Source organism: Telmatherina bonti (assembly GCF_933228915.1).
Source record: "Telmatherina bonti genome assembly, chromosome: 19".
NCBI classification, from domain to species: Eukaryota; Metazoa; Chordata; class Actinopteri; order Atheriniformes; family Telmatherinidae; genus Telmatherina; species Telmatherina bonti.
In genome coordinates, this window is record NC_136617.1 from 983,494 (window position 1) to 1,005,000 (window position 21,507).

Genomic DNA, 21,507 nt, shown 5'->3' on the forward strand with positions numbered 1-21,507 from the left:
GCCACGTTTCCCCCGTAGCGTAGCAGACTTTACCGTCCCGGTCTGGCACCGCCGCGTTTCCCCCGTAGCGTAGCAGACTTCACCGTCCCAGTCTGGCGCCGCCACGTTTCCCCCGTAGCGTAGCAGACTTAACCGTCCCGGTCTGGCGCCGCCACGTTTCCCCCGTAGCGTAGCAGACTTTACCGTCCCGGTCTGGCGCCGCCACGTTTCCCCCGTAGCGTAGCAGACTTCACCGTCCCGTTCTGGCACCGCCACGTTTCCCCCGTAGCGTAGCAGACTTTACCGTCCCGGTCTGGCACCGCCACGTTTCCCCCGTAGCGTAGCAGACTTAACCGTCCCGGTCTGGCGCCGCCACGTTTCCCCCGTAGCGTAGCAGACTTTACCGTCCCAGTCTGGCACCGCCACGTTTCCCCCGTAGCGTAGCAGACTTCACCGTCCCGTTCTGGCACCGCCACGTTTCCCCCGTAGCGTAGCAGACTTTACCGTCCCGGTCTGGCACCGCCACGTTTCCCCCGTAGCGTAGCAGACTTCACCGTCCCGGTCTGGCACCGCCACGTTTCCCCCGTAGCGTAGCAGACTTTACCGTCCCGGTCTGGCGCCGCCACGTTTCCCCCGTAGCGTAGCAGACTTCACCGTCCCAGTCTGGCGCCGCCACGTTTCCCCCGTAGCGTAGCAGACTTTACCGTCCCGGTCTGGCGCCGCCACGTTTCCCCCGTAGCGTAGCAGACTTCACCGTCCCGGTCTGGCGCCGCCACGTTTCCCCCGTAGCGTAGCAGACTTTACCGTCCCGGTCTGGCACCGCCACGTTTCCCCCGTAGCGTAGCAGACTTTACCGTCCCGGTCTGGCACCGCCACGTTTCCCCCGTAGCGTAGCAGACTTTACCGTCCCGGTCTGGCGCCGCCGCGTTTCCCCCGTAGCGTAGCAGACTTTACCGTCCCGGTCTGGCACCGCCACGTTTCCCCCGTAGCGTAGCAGACTTCACCGTCCCGGTCTGGCGCCGCCACGTTTCCCCCGTAGCGTAGCAGACTTCACCGTCCCGGTCTGGCGCCGCCGCGTTTCCCCCGTAGCGTAGCAGACTTTACCGTCCCGGTCTGGCACCGCCACGTTTCCCCCGTAGCGTAGCAGACTTTACCGTCCCGGTCTGGCACCGCCACGTTTCCCCCGTAGTGTAGCAGACTTCACCGTCCCGGTCTGGCACCGCCACGTTTCCCCCGTAGCGTAGCAGACTTTACCGTCCCGGTCTGGCACCGCCACGTTTCCCCCGTAGCGTAGCAGACTTTACCGTCCCGGTCTGGCACCGCCACGTTTCCCCCGTAGCGTAGCAGACTTTACCGTCCCGGTCTGGCACCGCCACGTTTCCCCCGTAGCGTAGCAGACTTTACCGTCCCGGTCTGGCACCGCCGCGTTTCCCCCGTAGCGTAGCAGACTTTACCGTCCCGGTCTGGCACCGCCACGTTTCCCCCGTAGCGTAGCAGACTTCACCGTCCCGGTCTGGCACCGCCGCGTTTCCCCCGTAGCGTAGCAGACTTTACCGTCCCGGTCTGGCACCGCCACGTTTCCCCCGTAGCGTAGCAGACTTTACCGTCCCGGTCTGGCGCCGCCACGTTTCCCCCGTAGCGTAGCAGACTTTACCGTCCCGGTCTGGCGCCGCCACGTTTCCCCCGTAGCGTAGCAGACTTTACCGTCCCGGTCTGGCGCCGCCACGTTTCCCCCGTAGCGTAGCAGACTTTACCGTCCCGGTCTGGCACCGCCACGTTTCCCCCGTAGCGTAGCAGACTTTACCGTCCCGGTCTGGCACCGCCACGTTTCCCCCGTAGCGTCGCAGACTTCACCGTCCCGGTCTGGCGCCGCCACGTTTCCCCCGTAGCGTAGCAGACTTTACCGTCCCGGTCTGGCACCGCCACGTTTCCCCCGTAGCGTAGCAGACTTTACCGTCCCGGTCTGGCGCCGCCACGTTTCCCCCGTAGCGTAGCAGACTTTACCGTCCCGGTCTGGCGCCGCCACGTTTCCCCCGTAGCGTAGCAGACTTTACCGTCCCGGTCTGGCGCCGCCACGTTTCCCCCGTAGCGTAGCAGACTTTACCGTCCCGGTCTGGCGCCGCCACGTTTCCCCCGTAGCGTCGCAGACTTCACCGTCCCGGTCTGGCGCCGCCGCGTTGATGACTACATTAGAAGCGGATAGTTTAGCTCTTCATCCTTCCTGTCCAAATGACAATGTTTTTAACACAAAATCATATTTCTGCTTTAATGTGACCTTCCTGTGACCCCCCAGGTCAAAAGCAACAGCATGGTGGGGGGCCCGGACCCCTACCTGAAGGAGTTCGGCATCGTGGTGCATAATGACATGACCGAGGTGACGGGACGTGTCCTCCCAGCACCCATGCTACAGTATGGGGGCCGGGTGAGTACAGACACAGGGAGGGACTGTGGAAGGGTGAGTAATGGGCCGGGCCTCTTGGGGTGGGGGTGCATGATGATGGCGTGAGTGTGAGGGGGGGGCGGGGGGGGGGCTCCAGGTTTTCATGGGACTGTTTGAGATGACTGGGTTTGATCAGTCATAGATGACCCGACGGACCTGGAGCCCCGCCTGATGGTGATTCTCAGCAGTCTGCGTCCTCCTCTCTGATTGGCTGAAACACTGGGATCTGATTGGCTGAAACACTGGGATCTGATTGGCTGAAACACTGGGATCTGATTGGCTGGAACGCTGGGATCTGATTGGCTGGAACGCTGGGATCTGATTGGCTGAAACACTGGGATCTGATTGGCTGAAACACTGGGATCTGATTGGCTGGAACGCTGGGATCTGATTGGCTGGAACGCTGGGATCTGATTGGCTGGAACGCTGGGATCTGATTGGCTGGAACACTGGGATCTGATTGGCTGGAACACTGGGCTCTGATTGGCTGGAACACTGGGCTCTGATTGGCTGGAACACTGGGCTCTGATTGGCTGGAACACTGGGCTCTGATTGGCTGGAACACTGGGATGTGATTGGTTAAAGGTTTTCCGCTCCAGCCTGGTTCCTCCGCGGCGTTTTAACAGAACATTTAAAGTTAGATTTTAAACATGAAAGGAAACATTTTAGGAGGCAGCCAATCAGAACCCAGCTTCTCCTGATTGGTTGACGTCCTCTCACTTCCTGGAAGACATTAAAACGTGGCGCCCCCTGCTGGGCTGCTTAAACACTGGCCGTTGGACCAGACTTTCCAGGACTTTCCAGGAGGAACCAGACGCTGAGATTCACCTTCAGAGCTCCGAACCAGCCGGACTTCTGCAGCGTTTCCAAGATTTTCAGGACCCGGGGGCCCGGTTTCCAGGACCCGGGGGATAGTTTCCAGGCTCCAGAGGCTGGTTGGGTGTTCGGGGTGTGTGCCAGGGGGGTGGATGGATGTGCTAACAGGAAGTTGATGAGACTCGAAGCCGTGCAGCAGGAAGCCGACTTCCTCATCCCTGATGATGAGATAATGAGGTGGATTTACAGAGATTTGAGCACCTGCTTGCCGGGACTCGGAGTCTAATCGGCTTCTGGTGAAATGCCGTTAAATGTGAACTGAACGCTTTTCCCATCCCTGAAGCTGCTTCATTGGTACAAAGTCCAGTTGATGAGCGATATGCAGCTGCAACGTAACGCTGCGTTCCGTTGGAGCGCTGCATGAGGGATGGGAAGAGCTGCAGTCTCACCGTGATGATAATGATGATGATGATGATGATGATGTTTAAAAGCCGACTGTCAGAGCTCTGGACGTCTTGTGGGCGTCCCTCTGGAGGACGTCCCTCTGGAGGGCGTCTCTCTGGAGGGCGTCCCTCTGGAGGGCGTCCCTCTGGAGGGCGTCTCTCTGGAGGACGTCCCTCTGGAGGGCGTCCCTCTGGAGGGCGTCTCTCTGGAGGACGTCCCTCTGGAGGGCGTCCCTCTGGAGGACGTCTCTCTGGAGGACGTCCCTCTGGAGGGCGTCTCTCTGGAGGACGTCCCTCTGGAGGGCGTCCCTCTGGAGGGCGTCTCTCTGGAGGGCGTCCCTCTGGAGGACGTCCCTCTGGAGGACGTCCCTCTGGAGGGCGTCCCTCTGGAGGGCGTCCCTCTGGAGGGCGTCTCTCTGGAGGGCGTCCCTCTGGAGGACGTCCCTCTGGAGGACGTCCCTCTGGAGGGCGTCCCTCTGGAGGACGTCCCTCTGGAGGGCGTCTCTCTGGAGGACGTCCCTCTGGAGGGCGTCCCTCTGGAGGACGTCCCTCTGGAGGACGTCCCTCTGGAGGACGTCCCTCTGGAGGACGTCTCTCTGGAGGACGTCTCTCTGGAGGGCGTCTCTCTGGAGGACGTCTCTCTGGAGGGCGTCTCTCTGGAGGACGTCTCTCTGGAGGACGTCTCTCTGGAGGACGTCTCTCTGGAGGACGTCCCTCTGGAGGACGTCTCTCTGGAGGACGTCCCTCTGGAGGACGTCTCTCTGGAGGACGTCTCTCTGGAGGGCGTCTCTCTGGAGGACGTCCCTCTGGAGGGCGTCCCTCTGGAGGGCGTCCCTCTGGAGGGCGTCTCTCTGGAGGACGTCCCTCTGGAGGGCGTCCCTCTGGAGGGCGTCTCTCTGGAGGACGTCTCTCTGGAGGGCGTCCCTCTGGAGGACGTCCCTCTGGAGGACGTCCCTCTGGAGGACGTCTCTCTGGAGGGCGTCTCTCTGGAGGACGTCCCTCTGGAGGACGTCCCTCTGGAGGACGTCCCTCTGGAGGACGTCTCTCTGGAGGGCGTCTCTCTGGAGGGCGTCTCTCTGGAGGACGTCCCTCTGGAGGGCGTCTCTCTGGAGGGCGTCCCTCTGGAGGACGTCCCTCTGGAGGGCGTCTCTCTGGAGGGCGTCTCTCTGGATGACGTCCCTCTGGAGGGCGTCCCTCTGGAGGGCGTCCCTCTGGAGGGCGTCCCTCTGGAGGGCGTCCCTCTGGAGGACGTCTCTCTGGAGGGCGTCTCTCTGGAGGGCGTCCCTCTGGAGGGCGTCTCTCTGGAGGGCGTCTCTCTGGAGGACGTCCCTCTGGAGGGCGTCTCTCTGGAGGGCGTCTCTCTGGAGGACGTCCCTCTGGAGGGCGTCTCTCTGGAGGACGTCCCTCTGGAGGGCGTCTCTCTGGAGGACGTCTCTCTGGAGGACGTCCCTCTGGAGGGCGTCCCTCTGGAGGGCGTCCCTCTGGAGGGCGTCCCTCTGGAGGACGTCCCTCTGGAGGGCGTCTCTCTGGAGGGCGTCTCTCTGGAGGGCGTCTCTCTGGAGGACGTCCCTCTGGAGGACGTCCCTCTGGAGGGCGTCTCTCTGGAGGACGTCCCTCTGGAGGGCGTCTCTCTGGAGGGCGTCCCTCTGGAGGACGTCCCTCTGGAGGGCGTCTCTCTGGAGGACGTCCCTCTGGAGGGCGTCCCTCTGGAGGGCGTCTCTCTGGAGGGCGTCTCTCTGGAGGACGTCCCTCTGGAGGACGTCCCTCTGGAGGACGTCCCTCTGGAGGGCGTCTCTCTGGAGGGCGTCCCTCTGGAGGACGTCCCTCTGGAGGACGTCCCTCTGGAGGGCGTCTCTCTGGAGGGCGTCCCTCTGGAGGACGTCCCTCTGGAGGGCGTCTCTCTGGAGGACGTCCCTCTGGAGGGCGTCTCTCTGGAGGGCGTCTCTCTGGAGGGCGTCTCTCTGGAGGACGTCCCTCTGGAGGACGTCTCTCTGGAGGGCGTCTCTCTGGAGGGCGTCTCTCTGGAGGACGTCCCTCTGGAGGGCGTCCCTCTGGAGGGCGTCTCTCTGGAGGGCGTCTCTCTGGAGGGCGTCTCTCTGGAGGACGTCCCTCTGGAGGACGTCTCTCTGGAGGGCGTCTCTCTGGAGGACGTCCCTCTGGAGGACGTCTCTCTGGAGGGCGTCTCTCTGGAGGGCGTCTCTCTGGAGGGCGTCCCTCTGGAGGACGTCCCTCTGGAGGGCGTCTCTCTGGAGGACGTCCCTCTGGAGGGCGTCTCTCTGGAGGGCGTCTCTCTGGAGGGCGTCTCTCTGGAGGACGTCCCTCTGGAGGACGTCTCTCTGGAGGGCGTCTCTCTGGAGGGCGTCTCTCTGGAGGACGTCCCTCTGGAGGGCGTCCCTCTGGAGGGCGTCCCTCTGGAGGGCGTCCCTCTGGAGGGCGTCCCTCTGGAGGGCGTCCCTCTGGAGGACGTCCCTCTGGAGGACGTCTCTCTGGAGGGCGTCTCTCTGGAGGGCGTCCCTCTGGAGGACGTCTCTCTGGAGGACGTCCCTCTGGAGGGCGTCTCTCTGGAGGGCGTCTCTCTGGAGGGCGTCTCTCTGGAGGACGTCTCTCTGGAGGACGTCCCTCTGGAGGGCGTCTCTCTGGATGACGTCCCTCTGGAGGACGTCCCTCTGGAGGGCGTCTCTCTGGAGGGCGTCTCTCTGGAGGGCGTCTCTCTGGAGGACGTCCCTCTGGAGGGCGTCCCTCTGGTCCTGAAGCGGCGTCCTCGTGATGTCGGTTTGACGGACGGGTTCAGTCCTGATTAGAAAGACGTAAAAAGATGGAGCTATTCATCCGGATCCAAACGGTCGACGTTTTAACCCTCTGAGACGGACGGTGCGACCCAACCACACCAAGATCCACCTGGCTGTCAGGCCGTCCTGCAGGACCTGGATCCCTGGTCTAGATCAGAGTGGGACCAGGTTTTTGGTCTCTCTAGGACCTGGATCCCTGGTCTGGATCAGAGTGGGACCAGGTTTTTGGTCTTTCCAGGACCTGGATCCCTGGTCTGGATCAGAGTGGGACCAGGTTTTTGGTCTCTCTAGAACCTGGATCCCTGGTCTAGACCAGAGTGGGACCAGGTTTTTGGTCTCTCTAGGACCTGGATCCTTGGTCTGGATCAGAGTGGGACCAGGTTTTTGGTCTCTCCAGGACCTGGATCCCTGGTCTAGATCAGAGTGGGACCAGGTGTTTGGTCTCTCTAGGACCTGGATCCCTGGTCTAGATCAGAGGGGGACCAGGTTTTTGGTCTCTCCAGGACCTGGATCCCTGGTCTAGATCAGAGTGGGACCAGGTTTTTGGTCTCTCCAGGACCTGGATCCTTGGTCTAGATCAGAGTGGGACCAGGTTTTTGGTCTCTCCAGAACCTGGATCCCTGGTCTAGATCAGAGTGGGACCAGGTTTTTGGTCTCTCCAGTACCTGGATCCCTGGTCTGGATCAGAGTGGGACCAGGTTTTTGGTCTCTCCAGGACCTGGATCCCTGGTGTAGATCAGAGTGGGACCAGGTTTTTGGTCTCTCCAGGACCTGGATCCCTGGTGTAGATCAGAGTGGGACCAGGTTTTTGGTCTCTCCAGGACCTGGATCCCTGGTCTGGATCAGAGTGGGACCAGGTTTTTGGTCTCTCTAGGACCTGGATCCCTGGTCTGGATCAGAGTGGGACCAGGTTTTTGGTCTCTCCAGGACCTTGGATCCCTGGTCTGGATCAGAGTGGGACCAGGTTTTTGGTCTCTCCAGGACCTGGATCCCTGGTCTAGATCAGAGTGGGACCAGGTTTTTGGTCTCTCTACAACCTGGATCCTTGGTCTAGATCAGAGTGGGACCAGGTTTTTGGTCTCTCCAGGACCTGGATCCTTGGTCTAGATCAGAGTGGGACCAGGTTTTTGGTCTCTCCAGGACCTGGATCCCTGGTCTAGATCAGAGTGGGACCAGGTTTTTGGTCTCTCTAGAACCTGGATCCCTGGTCTAGATCAGAGTGGGACCAGGTTTTTGGTCTCTCCAGGACCTTGGATCCCTGGTCTAGATCAGAGTGGGACCAGGTTTTTGGTCTCTCCAGGACCTGGATCCCTGGTCTAGATCAGAGTGGGACCAGGTTTTTGGTCTCTCTAGAACCTGGATCCCTGGTCTAGACCAGAGTGGGACCAGGTTTTTGGTCTCTCCAGGACCTGGATCCTTGGTCTAGACCAGAGTGGGACCAGGTTTTTGGTCTCTCTACAACCTGGATCCTTGGTCTAGATCAGAGTGGGACCAGGTTTTTGGTCTCTCTAGAACCTGGATCCCTGGTCTAGACCAGAGTGGGACCAGGTTTTTGGTCTCTCCAGGACCTGGATCCTTGGTCTAGACCAGAGTGGGACCAGGTTTTTGGTCTCTCCAGGACCTGGATCCTTGGTCTAGATCAGAGTGGGACCAGGTTTTTGGTCTCTCCAGGACCTGGATCCCTGGTCTAGATCAGAGTGGGACCAGGTTTTTGGTCTCTCCAGGACCTGGATCCTTGGTCTAGACCAGAGTGGGACCAGGTTTTTGCTCTCTCTAGAACCTGGATCCCTGGTCTAGACCAGAGTGGGACCAGGTTTTTGGTCTCTCCAGGACCTGGATCCTTGGTCTGGATCAGAGTGGGAGCAGGTTTTTGGTCTCTCCAGGACCTGGATCCCTGGTCTAGATCAGAGTGGGACCAGGTTTTTGGTCTCTCCAGGACCTGGATCCTTGGTCTGGATCAGAGTGGGACCAGGTTTTTGGTCTCTCCAGGACCTGGATCCCTGGTCTAGATCAGAGTGGGACCAGGTTTTTGGTCTCTCCAGGACCTGGATCCTTGGTCTGGATCAGAGTGGGAGCAGGTTTTTGGTCTCTCCAGGACCTGGATCCCTGGTCTGGATCAGAGTGGGAGCAGGTTTTTGGTCTCTCCAGGACCTGGATCCCTGGTCCGGATCAGAGTGGGACCAGGTTTTTGGTCTCTCCAGGACCTGGATCCCTGGTCTGGATCAGAGTGGGACCAGGTTTTTGGTCTCTCTACAACCTGGATCCCTGGTCTGGATCAGAGTGGGACCAGGTTTTTGGTCTCTCTAGGACCTGGATCCCTGGTCTAGATCAGAGTGGGACCAGGTTTTTGGTCTCTCTAGGACCTGGATACCTGGTCTAGATCAGAGTGGGACCAGGTTTTTGGTCTCTCCAGGACCTGGATCCCTGGTCTAGATCAGAGTGGGACCAGGTGTTTGGTCTCTCCAGGACCTGGATCCCTGGTCTAGATCAGAGTGGGACCAGGTTTTTGGTCTCTCTAGGACCTGGATCCTTGGTCTAGATCAGAGTGGGACCAGGTTTTTGGTCTCTCTAGGACCTGGATCCCTGGTCTAGATCAGAGTGGGACCAGGTGTTTGGTCTCTCTAGGACCTGGATCCCTGGTCTAGATCAGAGTGGGACCAGGTTTTTGGTCTCTCCAGGACCTGGATCCTTGGTCTAGATCAGAGTGGGACCAGGTTTTTGGTCTCTCCAGGACCTGGATCCCTGGTCTAGATCAGAGTGGGACCAGGTTTTTGGTCTCTCCAGGACCTGGATCCCTGGTCTAGATCAGAGTGGGACCAGGTTTTTGGTCTCTCCAGGACCTGGATCCCTGGTGTAGATCAGAGTGGGACCAGGTTTTTGGTCTCTCTAGGACCTGGATCCCTGGTCTAGATCAGAGTGGGACCAGGTTTTTGGTCTCTCCAGGACCTGGATCCCTGGTCTGGATCAGAGTGGGACCAGGTTTTTGGTCTCTCCAGGACCTGGATCCTTGGTCTAGATCAGAGTGGGACCAGGTTTTTGGTCTCTCCAGGACCTGGATCCCTGGTCTAGATCAGAGTGGGACCAGGTTTTTGGTCTCTCTAGGACCTGGATCCCTGGTCTAGATCAGAGTGGGACCAGGTTTTTGGTCTCTCCAGGACCTGGATCCCTGGTCTAGACCAGAGTGGGACCAGGTTTTTGGTCTCTCTAGGACCTGGATCCCTGGTCTAGATCAGAGTGGGACCAGGTTTTTGGTCTCTCCAGGACCTGGATACCTGGTCTAGATCAGAGTGGGACCAGGTTTTTGGTCTCTCTAGGACCTGGATCCCTGGTCTAGATCAGAGTGGGACCAGGTTTTTGGTCTCTCTAGGACCTGGATCCCTGGTCTAGATCAGAGTGGGACCAGGTTTTTGGTCTCTCCAGGACCTGGATACCTGGTCTAGATCAGAGTGGGACCAGGTTTTTGGTCTCTCTAGGACCTGGATCCTTGGTCTAGACCAGAGTGGGACCAGGTTTTTGGTCTCTCTAGGACCTGGACTGAGGATCCTGGCATTTGGCCTCTAGATGATGTGGGAGGAGCTAAAGTCCAGGTTGGACGTGAGGACTGGGACGCTCTGCGTCAAACGGGTCAAACGTCTCACCTGTCCTTCCGGGTCTCAAACCTGCGGTCCTCCGTCGCTGTGAACCTTGAACGCGTGTTTGTAGAGAGACGGAGTGTGATGGCGGCTGGTCCGTGCGGGGGGTTGACTAAGCGTGCAGGGCCTCTCTCCGCAGAACAAGACGGTGGCCACGCCCAACCAGGGTGTCTGGGACATGCGGGGGAAGCAGTTCTACGCCGGCATCGAGATCAAGGTGTGGGCCGTGGCGTGCTTCGCCCCGCAGAAACAGTGTCGGGAGGACCTGCTCAAGTAAGTCCAGACGGTACCGGTACCGCCGCTCCGCTTCATCTGGACCCGCCGGTACCGGCTCGTCCCCTGGGTTTGGACCCGCCGGTACCGGCTCGTCCCCTGGGTTTGGACCCGCCGGTACCGGCTCGTCCCCTGGGTTTGGACCTGGTGTTGACCGTCTCTGTACTGATTGATCATGTTGTTTCTGAGACGTGTTTTCTCTGTATATTGACTAAACCTGGATATTTCTGATAAGTTCTGATCCGGTTTCCGGGTTCTGATGGGGTTGACCATGTTTTCACCAGGAGCTTTACGGACCAGCTGAGGAAGATCTCTAAGGACGCCGGGATGCCGATCCAGGGCCAGCCGTGTTTCTGTAAATACGCCCAGGGAGCCGACAGCGTGGAGCCCATGTTCAAACACCTGAAGATGTCCTACGTCGGTCTGCAGCTGATCGTGGTCATCCTGCCGGGGAAGACGCCCGTCTACGGTAGGCGGCTGTCCAGCTGTGGAACTGGCGTGGCCGGGGAGGGTCTGTGATGACGCTGTGTTGTCTGCAGCGGAGGTGAAGCGGGTGGGCGACACCCTGCTCGGTATGGCCACCCAGTGCGTCCAGGTGAAGAACGTGGTGAAGACGTCTCCTCAAACTCTGTCCAACCTCTGCCTGAAGATCAACGCCAAGCTGGGAGGCATCAACAACGTCCTGGTGCCTCACCAGAGGTCAGTGTGCTCCACTTGGCCTTCTCCTGCTGAACAGGGTTTATTTAACTGATCGGGAATTATCCATTTCAAGATCAGTTGATCAATATGACAGTCAGACCGTTTTCTTTGGGAGTCATGGAACCTTTCAGTAAATATGTAGGAAGTGAATTCTGAAAATGCTGCTTGCGTCCGATGGAAAGTGGCGGTTCTGCTGTCCTCATTCCCGTCCCCATCGTCCTCCAGGCCGTCAGTGTTCCAGCAGCCCGTCATCTTCCTCGGCGCCGACGTCACACACCCCCCAGCAGGAGACGGTAAGAAGCCGTCCATCGCGGCGGTGGTGGGCAGCATGGACGGCCACCCCAGCCGGTACTGTGCTACCGTTCGGGTCCAGACGTCCCGGCAGGACATGTCCCAGGTGGGGTGAGGTTACTGAGGCGAGATGGGTTCTGGTGCTCGGCTTGGTGCTGGTTGTAAGGCTGCCGGGGTCTCTGCAGGAACAGCTCTTCAGTCAGGAGGTGATCCAGGACCTGACCAACATGGTCCGGGAGCTCCTCATCCAGTTCTACAAGTCCACCCGCTTCAAGCCCACACGCATCATCTACTACCGCGGCGGCGTCTCCGAGGGACAGATGAAGCAGGTGAGACGGGTTTATGTCCCGCTGATGGCCGCAGGGTCGCCTCCCAGAACCAAGACGGTGTTTCTGCCTCCAGGTGGCCTGGCCGGAGCTCATCGCCATCAGGAAGGCCTGCATCAGTCTGGAGGAGGACTACCGACCCGGTATCACCTACATCGTGGTCCAGAAGCGGCACCACACCCGTCTCTTCTGCTCCGATAAGGCTGAGAGGGTTGGTCGGACTCGCTGTGAGTTCTAGTCCCGGTTCTGGCTCCGGTTCTGACTGGTTCCGACTGTTCTGCAGGTGGGGAAGAGCGGGAACGTTCCGGCCGGCACCACGGTGGACAGCACCATCACCCACCCTTCTGAGTTCGACTTCTACCTGTGCAGCCACGCTGGGATTCAGGTAGGCCATTGGCCACGCCCACGTGACGGTGAACTGTGGATGTGATTGGTCCGATCGGACCGTGTCTGCACTATCAGTGTGACCTCCGACCCCCGTCTCTCAGGGAACCAGCCGTCCGTCCCACTACCACGTTCTGTGGGATGATAACTGCTTCACGGCCGACGAGCTGCAGCTCCTCACCTACCAGCTGTGCCACACCTACGTCCGCTGCACGCGCTCCGTCTCCATCCCGGCGCCGGCGTACTACGCCCGGCTGGTGGCCTTCCGGGCTCGCTACCACCTGGTGGACAAAGACCACGACAGGTTAGACGCTCTGGTTCTGGTCTACAGGACAGAAGTTTGTGTTGTCTGCAGGTGATCCTCGTTTTCTCCTTCAGATTCAGATTCTTTTTGTTTCTGTCCTGATTCTTTTCTCATTCAGATCCGTTTCCTTCTGGTTCCGCTCCTCTTTTTTCTTTTGATTCATCTTCTGACTGTTTTTCTTTTCTCTTTTTCTGATTCAGATCCATTTCCTCCTTACTTCTGACGATTCTTCTACTCCAGATTTTTTCCCTTCTGATTCTTCTCCCTCTGAGTCTGATTCTTCTTCTTCTGTCTTCACTGATTCCTTGGATTTGGATCTTTTTTCTCTCTTTTCGTTGAGAGTCGTTGGTGCTGCTGACCCCTCCTGCATGCACTGAATCTGATCATCCCTCGTTTGTTAACCTGCTCCTCGTTTCCACGGCAACACTTCCTGCTCTGACACGATTCCCTCCTGTCTCTGCAGCGCCGAAGGCAGCCACGTGTCGGGTCAGAGCAACGGCCGGGACCCCCAGGCGCTGGCGAAGGCGGTCCAGATCCACTATGATACCCAGCACACCATGTACTTTGCCTGAAGGAGCGTCAGCCGGTCCAGCTGGATCACGTCTGTCTTTCCTCTCGTTTCTCATCATTTCCTCATCTCTGTCCCCGTAGTCTCTCTTTATACTCCACACACGGGGGGGTTGGGTTGGGGTCGGGCCGGGTCGGGCCTGCCGATGTCCAGCTGGTTCTCCTTCCAGCCTTTTCAACCAGCACTGCGAGGCCCGCGGGGGTCCGACGCACAACCGCCAAGACAGAAAGGAACGGAGCCGAGCCACTTCCTGCGTTCGTTTCTGCCTTTCTCTCTGAATGTCTGCACTCGTGATGGGAAGCTCAGCAGGACTCTTCTCTACTTTACCTCAACGCCCCTCGGGGCCAATCTGTCACAAGGTCTGGGTTAGTGGGTGGTGGGGAGGGACGAGGGGGGGGCGGCGTTTCAGAATGATAGACGATATATTTTTCCTTTTTATGAGCGTGTCGGAACTTTTTCTCCTTTTGTCCTTTACAAGCGAGGTGACCTGGGTGTCCACGCCCGTTTTCCTTTCCTCCCACCCCATCCGAGACGCGCGTGTGTGTGTGTGTGCGTGCGTGCGTGCGTGTGTGTGTGTGTGTGTGTGTGTGTGTGTGTGAGATGGCAGGCCACTGAATTTTAAAGGGACATGGGGGAGAACTGCTGTAAATGTTTTTATATTCACACATACAGAACATATTTTCATCAGTAACCTTGGAGACAGCTCCGGCCCGGCTCTGGTCTGGTTCCGACCCAGGTCCGGCCAGGTTTCGACCTGGTTCCGGCCCAGGTCCGGCCCGACTCTGGCCTGGTTCCGACCCAGGTCCGGCCAGGTTTCGACCTGGTTCCGGCCCAGGTCCGGCCCGACTCTGGCCTGGTTCCGACCCAGGTCTGGTTCCGGCCCAGGTCCGGCCCGACTCTGGCCTGGTTCCGACCCAGGTCTGGTTCCGGCCCAGGTCCGGCCCGACTCTGGCCTGGTTCCGACCCAGGTCCGGCCAGGTTTCAACCTGGTTCCGGCCCAGGTCCGGCCCGACTCTGGCCTGGTTCCGGCCCAGGTCCGGCCCGACTCTGGCCTGGTTCCGGCCCAGGTCCGGCCAGGTTTTGACCTGGTTCCGGCCCGGCCGTGGCCACAGTTGGACCGGCGTGCGGCTCACGATCAGGACCCGTCGACCCGCTGGTGGCGTCCTTTTTAAACGCAGTGTTCTGACGTTTCTTTCAGACCTGATGGTATGATGAGCTGGTTCTGGATTTTTCCAGACCTGGATTCTGGCCCGGTGGGCTGCACTGACCCGGGCCGCTGGGCGAGCTAACGGAGGGCACTCTGCATCTCTTTATGCATTTATACATACAACAAAGCAGATTTGTAAAAGTTTAATATAAGATGTTTCATGGTTATCTTAAAGCTGTGGTTAGATTTAGTAGTTTGCCGTTGTTGTCGTCGTTGTCGTTACCATGGTGATGAAATTTTACGGTTGGCGGCGGAGCCACTATATAGTTAGTAGAGCGACTTCAGGTGAAAGATGGCGGCGCGTCGGTCGGCTTTTACGTTCTTTTGTAGCATTGTGAGGATGACGTAGCAGACGGGGGGGGGCAGCTTCCGGTGATGGAGACAATCAGGACCGAGTGGAGGGGGGGGGGGGGGGGGGGGGGGGGGGGCTTTTTAAATGTTTTCTAGTTTCTAAACTGTTTGAGTATATTCAGCAGAACATGTTTTTCTTCTTTTAACAGCCTTTTTAACACTGGAGCCGGCCGGATGCTCGCTGGCGCCCCCGCTGGACGCTCTGCACGCCTCATCGGGGGGGGGCTGCTCGGTGGAAACCCCTTTGTAATAAACCACCAGTTAAAAACAGGTTTACTATGAACGGGTTTGAGCACCGTCCTGGTGAAGGCGTGCCGTGTTGGGCCTATCAGTCAGGTGGCGTTGGGGGGGCGTGCGTCTGGTGGCGTGCGTCTGGTGGCGTTGGGGGGCGTGCGTCTGGTGGCGTTGGGGGGGGCGTGCGTCTGGTGGCGTTGGGGGGCGTGCGTCTGGTGGCGTTGGGGGGCGTGCGTCTGGTGGCGTTGGGGGGCGTGCGTCTGGTGGCGTTGGGGGGGCGTGCGTCTGGTGGCGTGCGTCTGGTGGCGTTGGGGGGGCGTGCGTCTGGTGGCGTGCGTCTGGTGGCGTTGGGGGGGCGTGCGTCTGGTGGCGTGCGTCTGGTGGCGTTGGGGGGGGCGTGCGTCTGGTGGCGTGCGTCTGGTGGCGTTGGGGGGGCGTGCGTCTGGTGGCGTGCGTCTGGTGGCGTTGGGGGGCGTGCGTCTGGTGGCGTTGGGGGGCGTGCGTCTGGTGGCGTTGGGGGGCGTGCGTCTGGTGGCGTGCGTCTGGTGGCGTTGGGGGGCGTGCGTCTGGTGGCGTGCGTCTGGTGGCGTTGGGGGGGCGTGCGTCTGGTGGCGTTGGGGGGCGTGCGTCTGGTGGCGTTGGGGGGCGTGCGTCTGGTGGCGTTGGGGGGCGTGCGTCTGGTGGCGTTGGGGGGCGTGCGTCTGGTGCGTAGCTGTAGAAGACTTTTACGTTTCCTGTAGACTTTGCTCGCCTGCATGCCGGAGTTTCCTCCTTTAAATAAAAAAGAAATCTTTTCAATCATATTTATTATGAGAAATAAAAATCTACAAAGTTTTGGGGTAAATGTTTGTAGTCTAGCAATATCTGTCCCGTCTGTACTGTGTGTTTTAGGCTCCCAGCGGGCGGGGGGGCAGGGGGGGCGGCTCTTTGCGATGTGTTCAGATCCAAACGAGGTACTTTGTTCATACCTGGACCCGTTAAAGGCCCCCCCCCCCCCCCCCCTCTGTATCCCCATGGCAACTCTGACCTCCGGCGCTCCCCCTCTTTCTGGTGGGGGGGGGAAATCAGCTGTTTTTAACCTTTTCAGAGACGAGTTTGTCGTGTTGGAACAAAGATTAATCTGATCAGGATCCTTTATTATCCTTCCTTTCTTCCTGTCGGGGGGGGGGGGGATCGTTGCAGCTCTTTTTACTTTTTTAGTTCCAGTGAAAGGTCAGATGGCTGTCAGAGTGGGCGGGGCCACGGCATGCCCCGCCCCCTGTGGGCTCACTGGCTGTTTATTATGTGACATCATTGTTATTGTTTTTTAGCCTGCAGGGAATCTTGTTAATGTGCAACGAAATAAATCGGTATTTTATGCCCATAATTCAGTCTGTTTATTGGTCAGTTACTGAGGGTGTTACCATGGAAACCGCTGTAAACATGAAGAGCAGCCTTTACTCCTTCCATCCTCCCCAGCAGAGACAAAACAGACATCAAGTAAAACATGATCCGATTGTCGACTTTTAGAATGGAAGTTCCTGGAAACGGATTGAAGACAGATCTGGATATTTATTCATCTATAACAAATATTCTGTTAGATGTTTATTTAAACACATCACGCTGAGTTGTGGGGGAGATTGGGCTGGTCCCCCCTCATCAAGGGGGGGCTCCAAAGCAGCAAATTGTCCCATGGTAAAAAAAACAAAACAACAACTTTACAGCAGAAATACACACATTTACAGCAGGAATCAACACGTTTAAAAGTAATTTAACCTCGAAGTTCATCATATTTAGGGGCGTGTCCTTTTGATTGGCAGGTACCTGATTTCCCGCTTCAAGTCAGAAGAACGTAGAACTGCGGTTTTTAGCCGGTTAACAACGTGACTTAGCTTTAGCCCGCTTACCTCCATTAGCTGGTTAGCTCCTGTTATCTCCGGGTTAGCTCGGTTAGCTCTTCGCTACAGAAAGCTTGGAGTTCGCTCGATGTCAATCATCCACCATGACACTCACAGCCCCCCTCTCAGCTCCACCTCTTTGCCCATATTTGTATTTTCTGGGCGAGACGACGCGCATGATGCTGCCAAGATGGTGATGGTAGGAACCGCCCACCGAGCTTATTATTTATTTTGACATATTTTACATACTATACGAGACATATTTACATATGTACATTGACCCGCCCACCGACAGCAGAAATCTACTGGTGACATCACAGAAGCTCCGCCCATCTGGTGAGGCAGTTTATCCTGATCTTTTACCCCCTGGTGGACAGTCAAGTCATTTTGAGATCACATAAATGCAAATTATTTCTATCTGGCAGACTGCGGGTCATTTTGTGGGTTCAGGCTGGCCCCTCCCATCGTCGCTGTCCTGGTCTCCACCTCCTGCTGTGTATGCTCTCCTGTTTCCCGGTTGGTTGTCATGGCCACGGTTGCCATGGTGAGCTGAGAAGGCATCAGAAAGGAAACCCGAGCAGCAGGTCTGGACGTGGTGATGTTTAATTCATGGTCTGGATGCGGTTCAGACGGAGCGCGCTCAGAACGGCTCTGGATCAGCTGTTTTCTCTGGGAGGACGTGAAGCTTTGATCCCCCTGAAGACCCCCGTCATCTTTGTTCGCTGCCGCTCTCCCTTCCTGCTGGGGGGTCACAGCCCCCGGTTTGGAGGCAGAAGAACTGAAGCTCTGCCCCCCCCCCCTCCAGCTCCGCCTCGCCCTGACTCCAGACCCGGACCGGGAGGCTGCTCCATCTGACTAATCTCGTCTCAGACCCCGTCCGGCTTTGACTACACCCCCCTAAAACCCACATCACCAGAAACTGGACTTCTGACCCCCGCCCCCCCCCCATCTCAGAGGGAGTCAGGACTCATTTCGTCCGGCTGCGACCGGATCCGATCGCAGTATCAGGTTCTCACCCGCCTCCGTAAGGCTACACCGAGCCGGAGCCTGACCCCAGAGTGAATCCAGGTGATCCAGGACCCGGTACAGACTGGTTCTTCCTCCGGACCGGGATCCGTCCAGCGAGACTCCTGGGAGCGAGCGGATGTTGGGAAAAGCAGAGAAGAAGATGGCTGCTGACGCGCTGAGACTGTAGGAAGACACGCCAGAAGCTTCCGGACGGTCCGCCGTCGTCATGGTGAACACCGGCATGCAGCTGATCAGCTTCACCTGTGCGGTGACGGGCTGGATCATGGCCATCGCCGTGACGGCGCTGCCGCAGTGGAAGGTGTCGGCGTTCATCGGGAACAACATCCTGACGTCGGAGATGAAGTGGGAGGGGATCTGGATGAACTGCGTCTACCAGACCACCGGACACATGCAGTGCAAGACCTACGACTCCATGTTGGCGCTGCCGCCCGACATCCAGGCCGCCCGCGCCCTCATGTGTCTCGCCATCTTCATGGGCTGGCTGTCCTGCACCGTGTCCTGCTGCGGCATGAAGTGCACCACCTGCGCCGGCGACGACCGTCGCGCCAAGGCCGGCATCGCGCTGGCGGGCGGCGTCCTCTTCATCCTCACCGGCCTCTGCGTCCTCATCCCCGTCTCCTGGACCGCCAACACGGTGGTCCGGGACTTCTACAACCCCAACGTGCCCGTCATGCACAAGCGAGAGCTGGGCCAGGCCATCTACCTGGGCTGGGCCGCCGCCGTCATCCTGATGCTGAGCGGCGCCGTGCTGAGCAGCACCTGCCCGCTGATGGAGAGGGGGGGCCGCTACCGCCGGGGGTACATCGGTCGGAGCTTCGCCAACTCGCCCGCACCCGAACCCCCCAAACCCATCACCTCCAACAGCCTCCCGCTGAAGGAGTACGTCTAGCCGCGGCGAGGCAGACGGCGAGGCAGACGGCGAGGCAGACGGCGAGGCAGACGGCGAGGCAGACGGCGAGGCAGACGGCGAGGCAGACGGCGATGCAGACGGCGAGGCAGACGGCGAGGCAGACGGCGAGGCAGACGGCGAGGCAGACGGCGAGGCAGACGGCGAGGCAGACGGCGATGCTTCCGAGTTTATTCAAGTGTTTCAGTAATTCTGTGTTTGTGTTCAGTATTTTGTTGTGCTGTGGTTTACAGCAGCACCATGTTGTGTCTCTGTGTGTGTGTGTGTGTCTGTGTGTGTGTGTCTCTGTGTGTGTCTCTGTGTGTGTGTGTGTGTGTGTGTGTGTGTCTCTGTGTGTGTCTCTGTGTGTGTGTGTCTCTGTGTGTGTCTCTGTGTGTGTCTCTGTGTGTGTGTGTGTGTGTGTGTGTGTGTGTGTCTGTGTGTGTGTGTCTCTGTGTGTGTGTGTGTGTGTGTCTCTGTGTGTGTGTGTGTGTGTGTGTCTCTGTGTGTGTGTGTGTGTGTGTGTTAAGACTGAAGATAAAAACTTAATAAATCTGTGATCCATTTCTTGTCCTGAATTTTACTCTGAAAGTCCAACAAGTAGGTTTGCATTTGGGTCCGGACCCAGGTCCTGGTCCGGACCCAGGTCCTGACCCGGACCCAGGTCCTGACCCGGACCCAGGTCCTGGTCCGGACCCAGGTCCTGGTCCAGACCCGGTCCGAAGCGGGTCTTCACTGCGACTCCATGAAGAGGGAAACTCTGCAGAGAGAATCTGGAGTAAAAGAGAAAAACTTTATTTAAACCAATCAGACGGACGACAACCAGAAAGTTTCCACTAAAATTTATTCAATAAATTGAGAGAAAATGTTTTTATCCGTTTCCAGAGGAATAAATAATTCCGGGTTTTATTTCCTGTGAGGAATAAAACTGGTTTTCCTGCATTCTGAAGGTCTTCAGCCATCAGATGAGAAAACGTTCAACATTTTACACGACGGGAAACCGAACGTTCGCCACGTTAGTGACCGACTTCCTTCCCTCAGCAAAGGCAACAACATTCCTGCTGGAATCCTTCCAATTGGAGGATCTGGAAAACTCACCTGAGATCTGCTGCTCGGCTTCCGCAGAATCCAAAGATTTCCACCTGCTGGGAGCAGATTCCAGCGAGGACAGATCGTCCCGCCTCAGCGTCTGCAGCAGAGCCCTCCTCCGCAGGAACCTGGAAAACCGCTCAGGAAAACCACCTGCACACATCCGGCTCGGGAAAACCACCTGCACACATCCGGCTCGGGAAAACCACCAGCACACATCCGTGTCGGGAGAACCACCTGCACACATCCGGCTCGGGAAAACCACCTGCACACATCCGGCTCGGGAAAACCACCTGCACACATCCGGCTCGGGAAAACCACCAGCACACATCCGGCTCGGGAAAACCACCTGCACACATCCGGCTCGGGAAAACCACCTGCACACATCCGTGTCGGGAGAACCACCTGCACACATCCGTGTCGGGAGAACCACCTGCACACATCCGTGTCGGGAGAACCACCTGCACACATCCGTGTCGGGAGAACCACCTGCACACATCCGTGTCGGGAGAACCACCTGCACACATCCGGCTCGGGAAAACCACCTGCACACATCCGGCTCGGGAAAACCACCTGCACACATCCGGCTCGGGAAAACCACCTGCACACATCCGGCTCGGGAAAACCACCTGCACACATCCGGCTCGGGAAAACCACCAGCACACATCCGGCTCGGGAGAACCACCTGCACACATCCGGCTCGGGAAAACCACCTGCACACATCCGGCTCGGGAAAACCACCTGCACACATCCGGCTCGGGAAAACCACCTGCACACATCCGGCTCGGGAAAACCACCAGCACACATCCGTGTCGGGAGAACCACCTGCACACATCCGGCTCGGGAAAACCACCTGCACACATCCGGCTCGGGAAAACCACCTGCACACATCCGGCTCGGGAAAACCACCAGCACACATCCGGCTCGGGAAAACCACCTGCACACATCCGTGTCGGGAGAACCACCTGCACACATCCGGCTCGGGAAAACCACCTGCACACATCCGTGTCGGGAGAACCACCTGCACACATCCGTGTCGGGAGAACCACCTGCACACATCCGGCTCGGGAAAACCACCTGCACACATCCGGCTCGGGAAAACCACCAGCACACATCCGGCTCGGGAAAACCACCTGCACACATCCGTGTCGGGAGAACCACCTGCACACATCCGTGTCGGGAGAACCACCTGCACACATCCGTGTCGGGAGAACCACCTGCACACATCCGGCTCGGGAAAACCACCTGCACACATCCGTGTCGGGAGAACCACCTGCACACATCCGGCTCGGGAAAACCACCTGCACACATCCGTGTCGGGAGAACCACCTGCACACATCCGTGTCGGGAGAACCACCTGCACACATCCGGCTCGGGAAAACCACCAGCACACATCCGGCTCGGGAAAACCACCTGCACACATCCGGCTCGGGAAAACCACCAGCACACATCCGGCTCGGGAAAACCACCAGCACACATCCGGCTCGGGAAAACCACCAGCACACATCCGGCTCGGGAAAACCACCTGCACACATCCGGCTCGGGAAAACCACCTGCACACATCCGGCTCGGGAAAACCACCAGCACACATCCGGCTCGGGAAAACCACCTGCACACATCCGGCTCGGGAAAACCACCTGCACACATCCGGCTCGGGAAAACCACCTGCACACATCCGGCTCGGGAAAACCACCTGCACACATCCGGCTCGGGAAAACCACCTGCACACATCCGGCTCGGGAAAACCACCAGCACACATCCGGCTCGGGAAAACCACCTGCACACATCCGGCTCGGGAAAACCACCTGCACACATCCGGCTCGGGAAAACCACCTGCACACATCCGGCTCGGGAAAACCACCTGCACACATCCGGCTCGGGAAAACCACC

The 21,507-nt window shown here is 58.5% G+C and overlaps 3 protein-coding genes across 5 annotated transcripts in view; 2 read left to right on the forward strand and 1 right to left on the reverse strand.

The window, feature by feature from the left end:
* ago4 (argonaute RISC component 4) overlaps positions 1-12,974 on the forward strand; it is a 64,780-nt gene extending 51,806 nt beyond the window's left edge. The window contains exons 10-19 of one of the 3 annotated variants that reach the window (XM_079258518.1): positions 2,273-2,434; positions 10,224-10,372; positions 10,657-10,841; positions 10,912-11,071; positions 11,297-11,468; positions 11,548-11,691; positions 11,765-11,899; positions 11,972-12,073; positions 12,177-12,376; positions 12,840-12,974. In XM_079258518.1, coding sequence (XP_079114644.1) covers positions 2,273-2,434; positions 10,224-10,372; positions 10,657-10,841; positions 10,912-11,071; positions 11,297-11,468; positions 11,548-11,691; positions 11,765-11,899; positions 11,972-12,073; positions 12,177-12,376; positions 12,840-12,948 — 1,518 coding nt within the window. In that variant the 3' untranslated portion in view covers positions 12,949-12,974. The remainder of the gene's footprint in view (positions 1-2,272; positions 2,435-10,223; positions 10,373-10,656; positions 10,842-10,911; positions 11,072-11,296; positions 11,469-11,547; positions 11,692-11,764; positions 11,900-11,971; positions 12,074-12,176; positions 12,377-12,839) is intronic. The other 2 variants (XM_079258519.1, XM_079258520.1) reach the window with 2 other exon arrangements.
* A 4,532-nt stretch (positions 12,975-17,506) lies between these two features.
* On the forward strand, positions 17,507-19,093 carry cldn35 (claudin 35). Its single transcript, XM_079258446.1, has one exon. It carries the CDS (start codon positions 17,848-17,850, stop codon positions 18,529-18,531), a length of 684 nt encoding a protein of 227 aa, XP_079114572.1. The 5' UTR covers positions 17,507-17,847; the 3' UTR covers positions 18,532-19,093.
* Positions 19,089-21,507, reverse strand: part of airim (AFG2 interacting ribosome maturation factor) — a 3,502-nt gene continuing 1,083 nt past the window's right edge. Inside the window, exons 3-4 of the mRNA XM_079258447.1 lie at positions 19,627-19,745; positions 19,089-19,301 (exon numbers count right to left, since the gene is read on the reverse strand). Coding sequence (XP_079114573.1) covers positions 19,261-19,301; positions 19,627-19,745 — 160 coding nt within the window. The 3' untranslated portion in view covers positions 19,089-19,260. The remainder of the gene's footprint in view (positions 19,302-19,626; positions 19,746-21,507) is intronic.

Bases quoted from the DNA above. Each gene is read 5' to 3' on its own strand.
- cldn35 (XM_079258446.1), top strand. From the start codon at position 17,848: ATGGTGAACACCGGCATGCAGCTGATCAGCTTCACCTGTGCGGTGACG.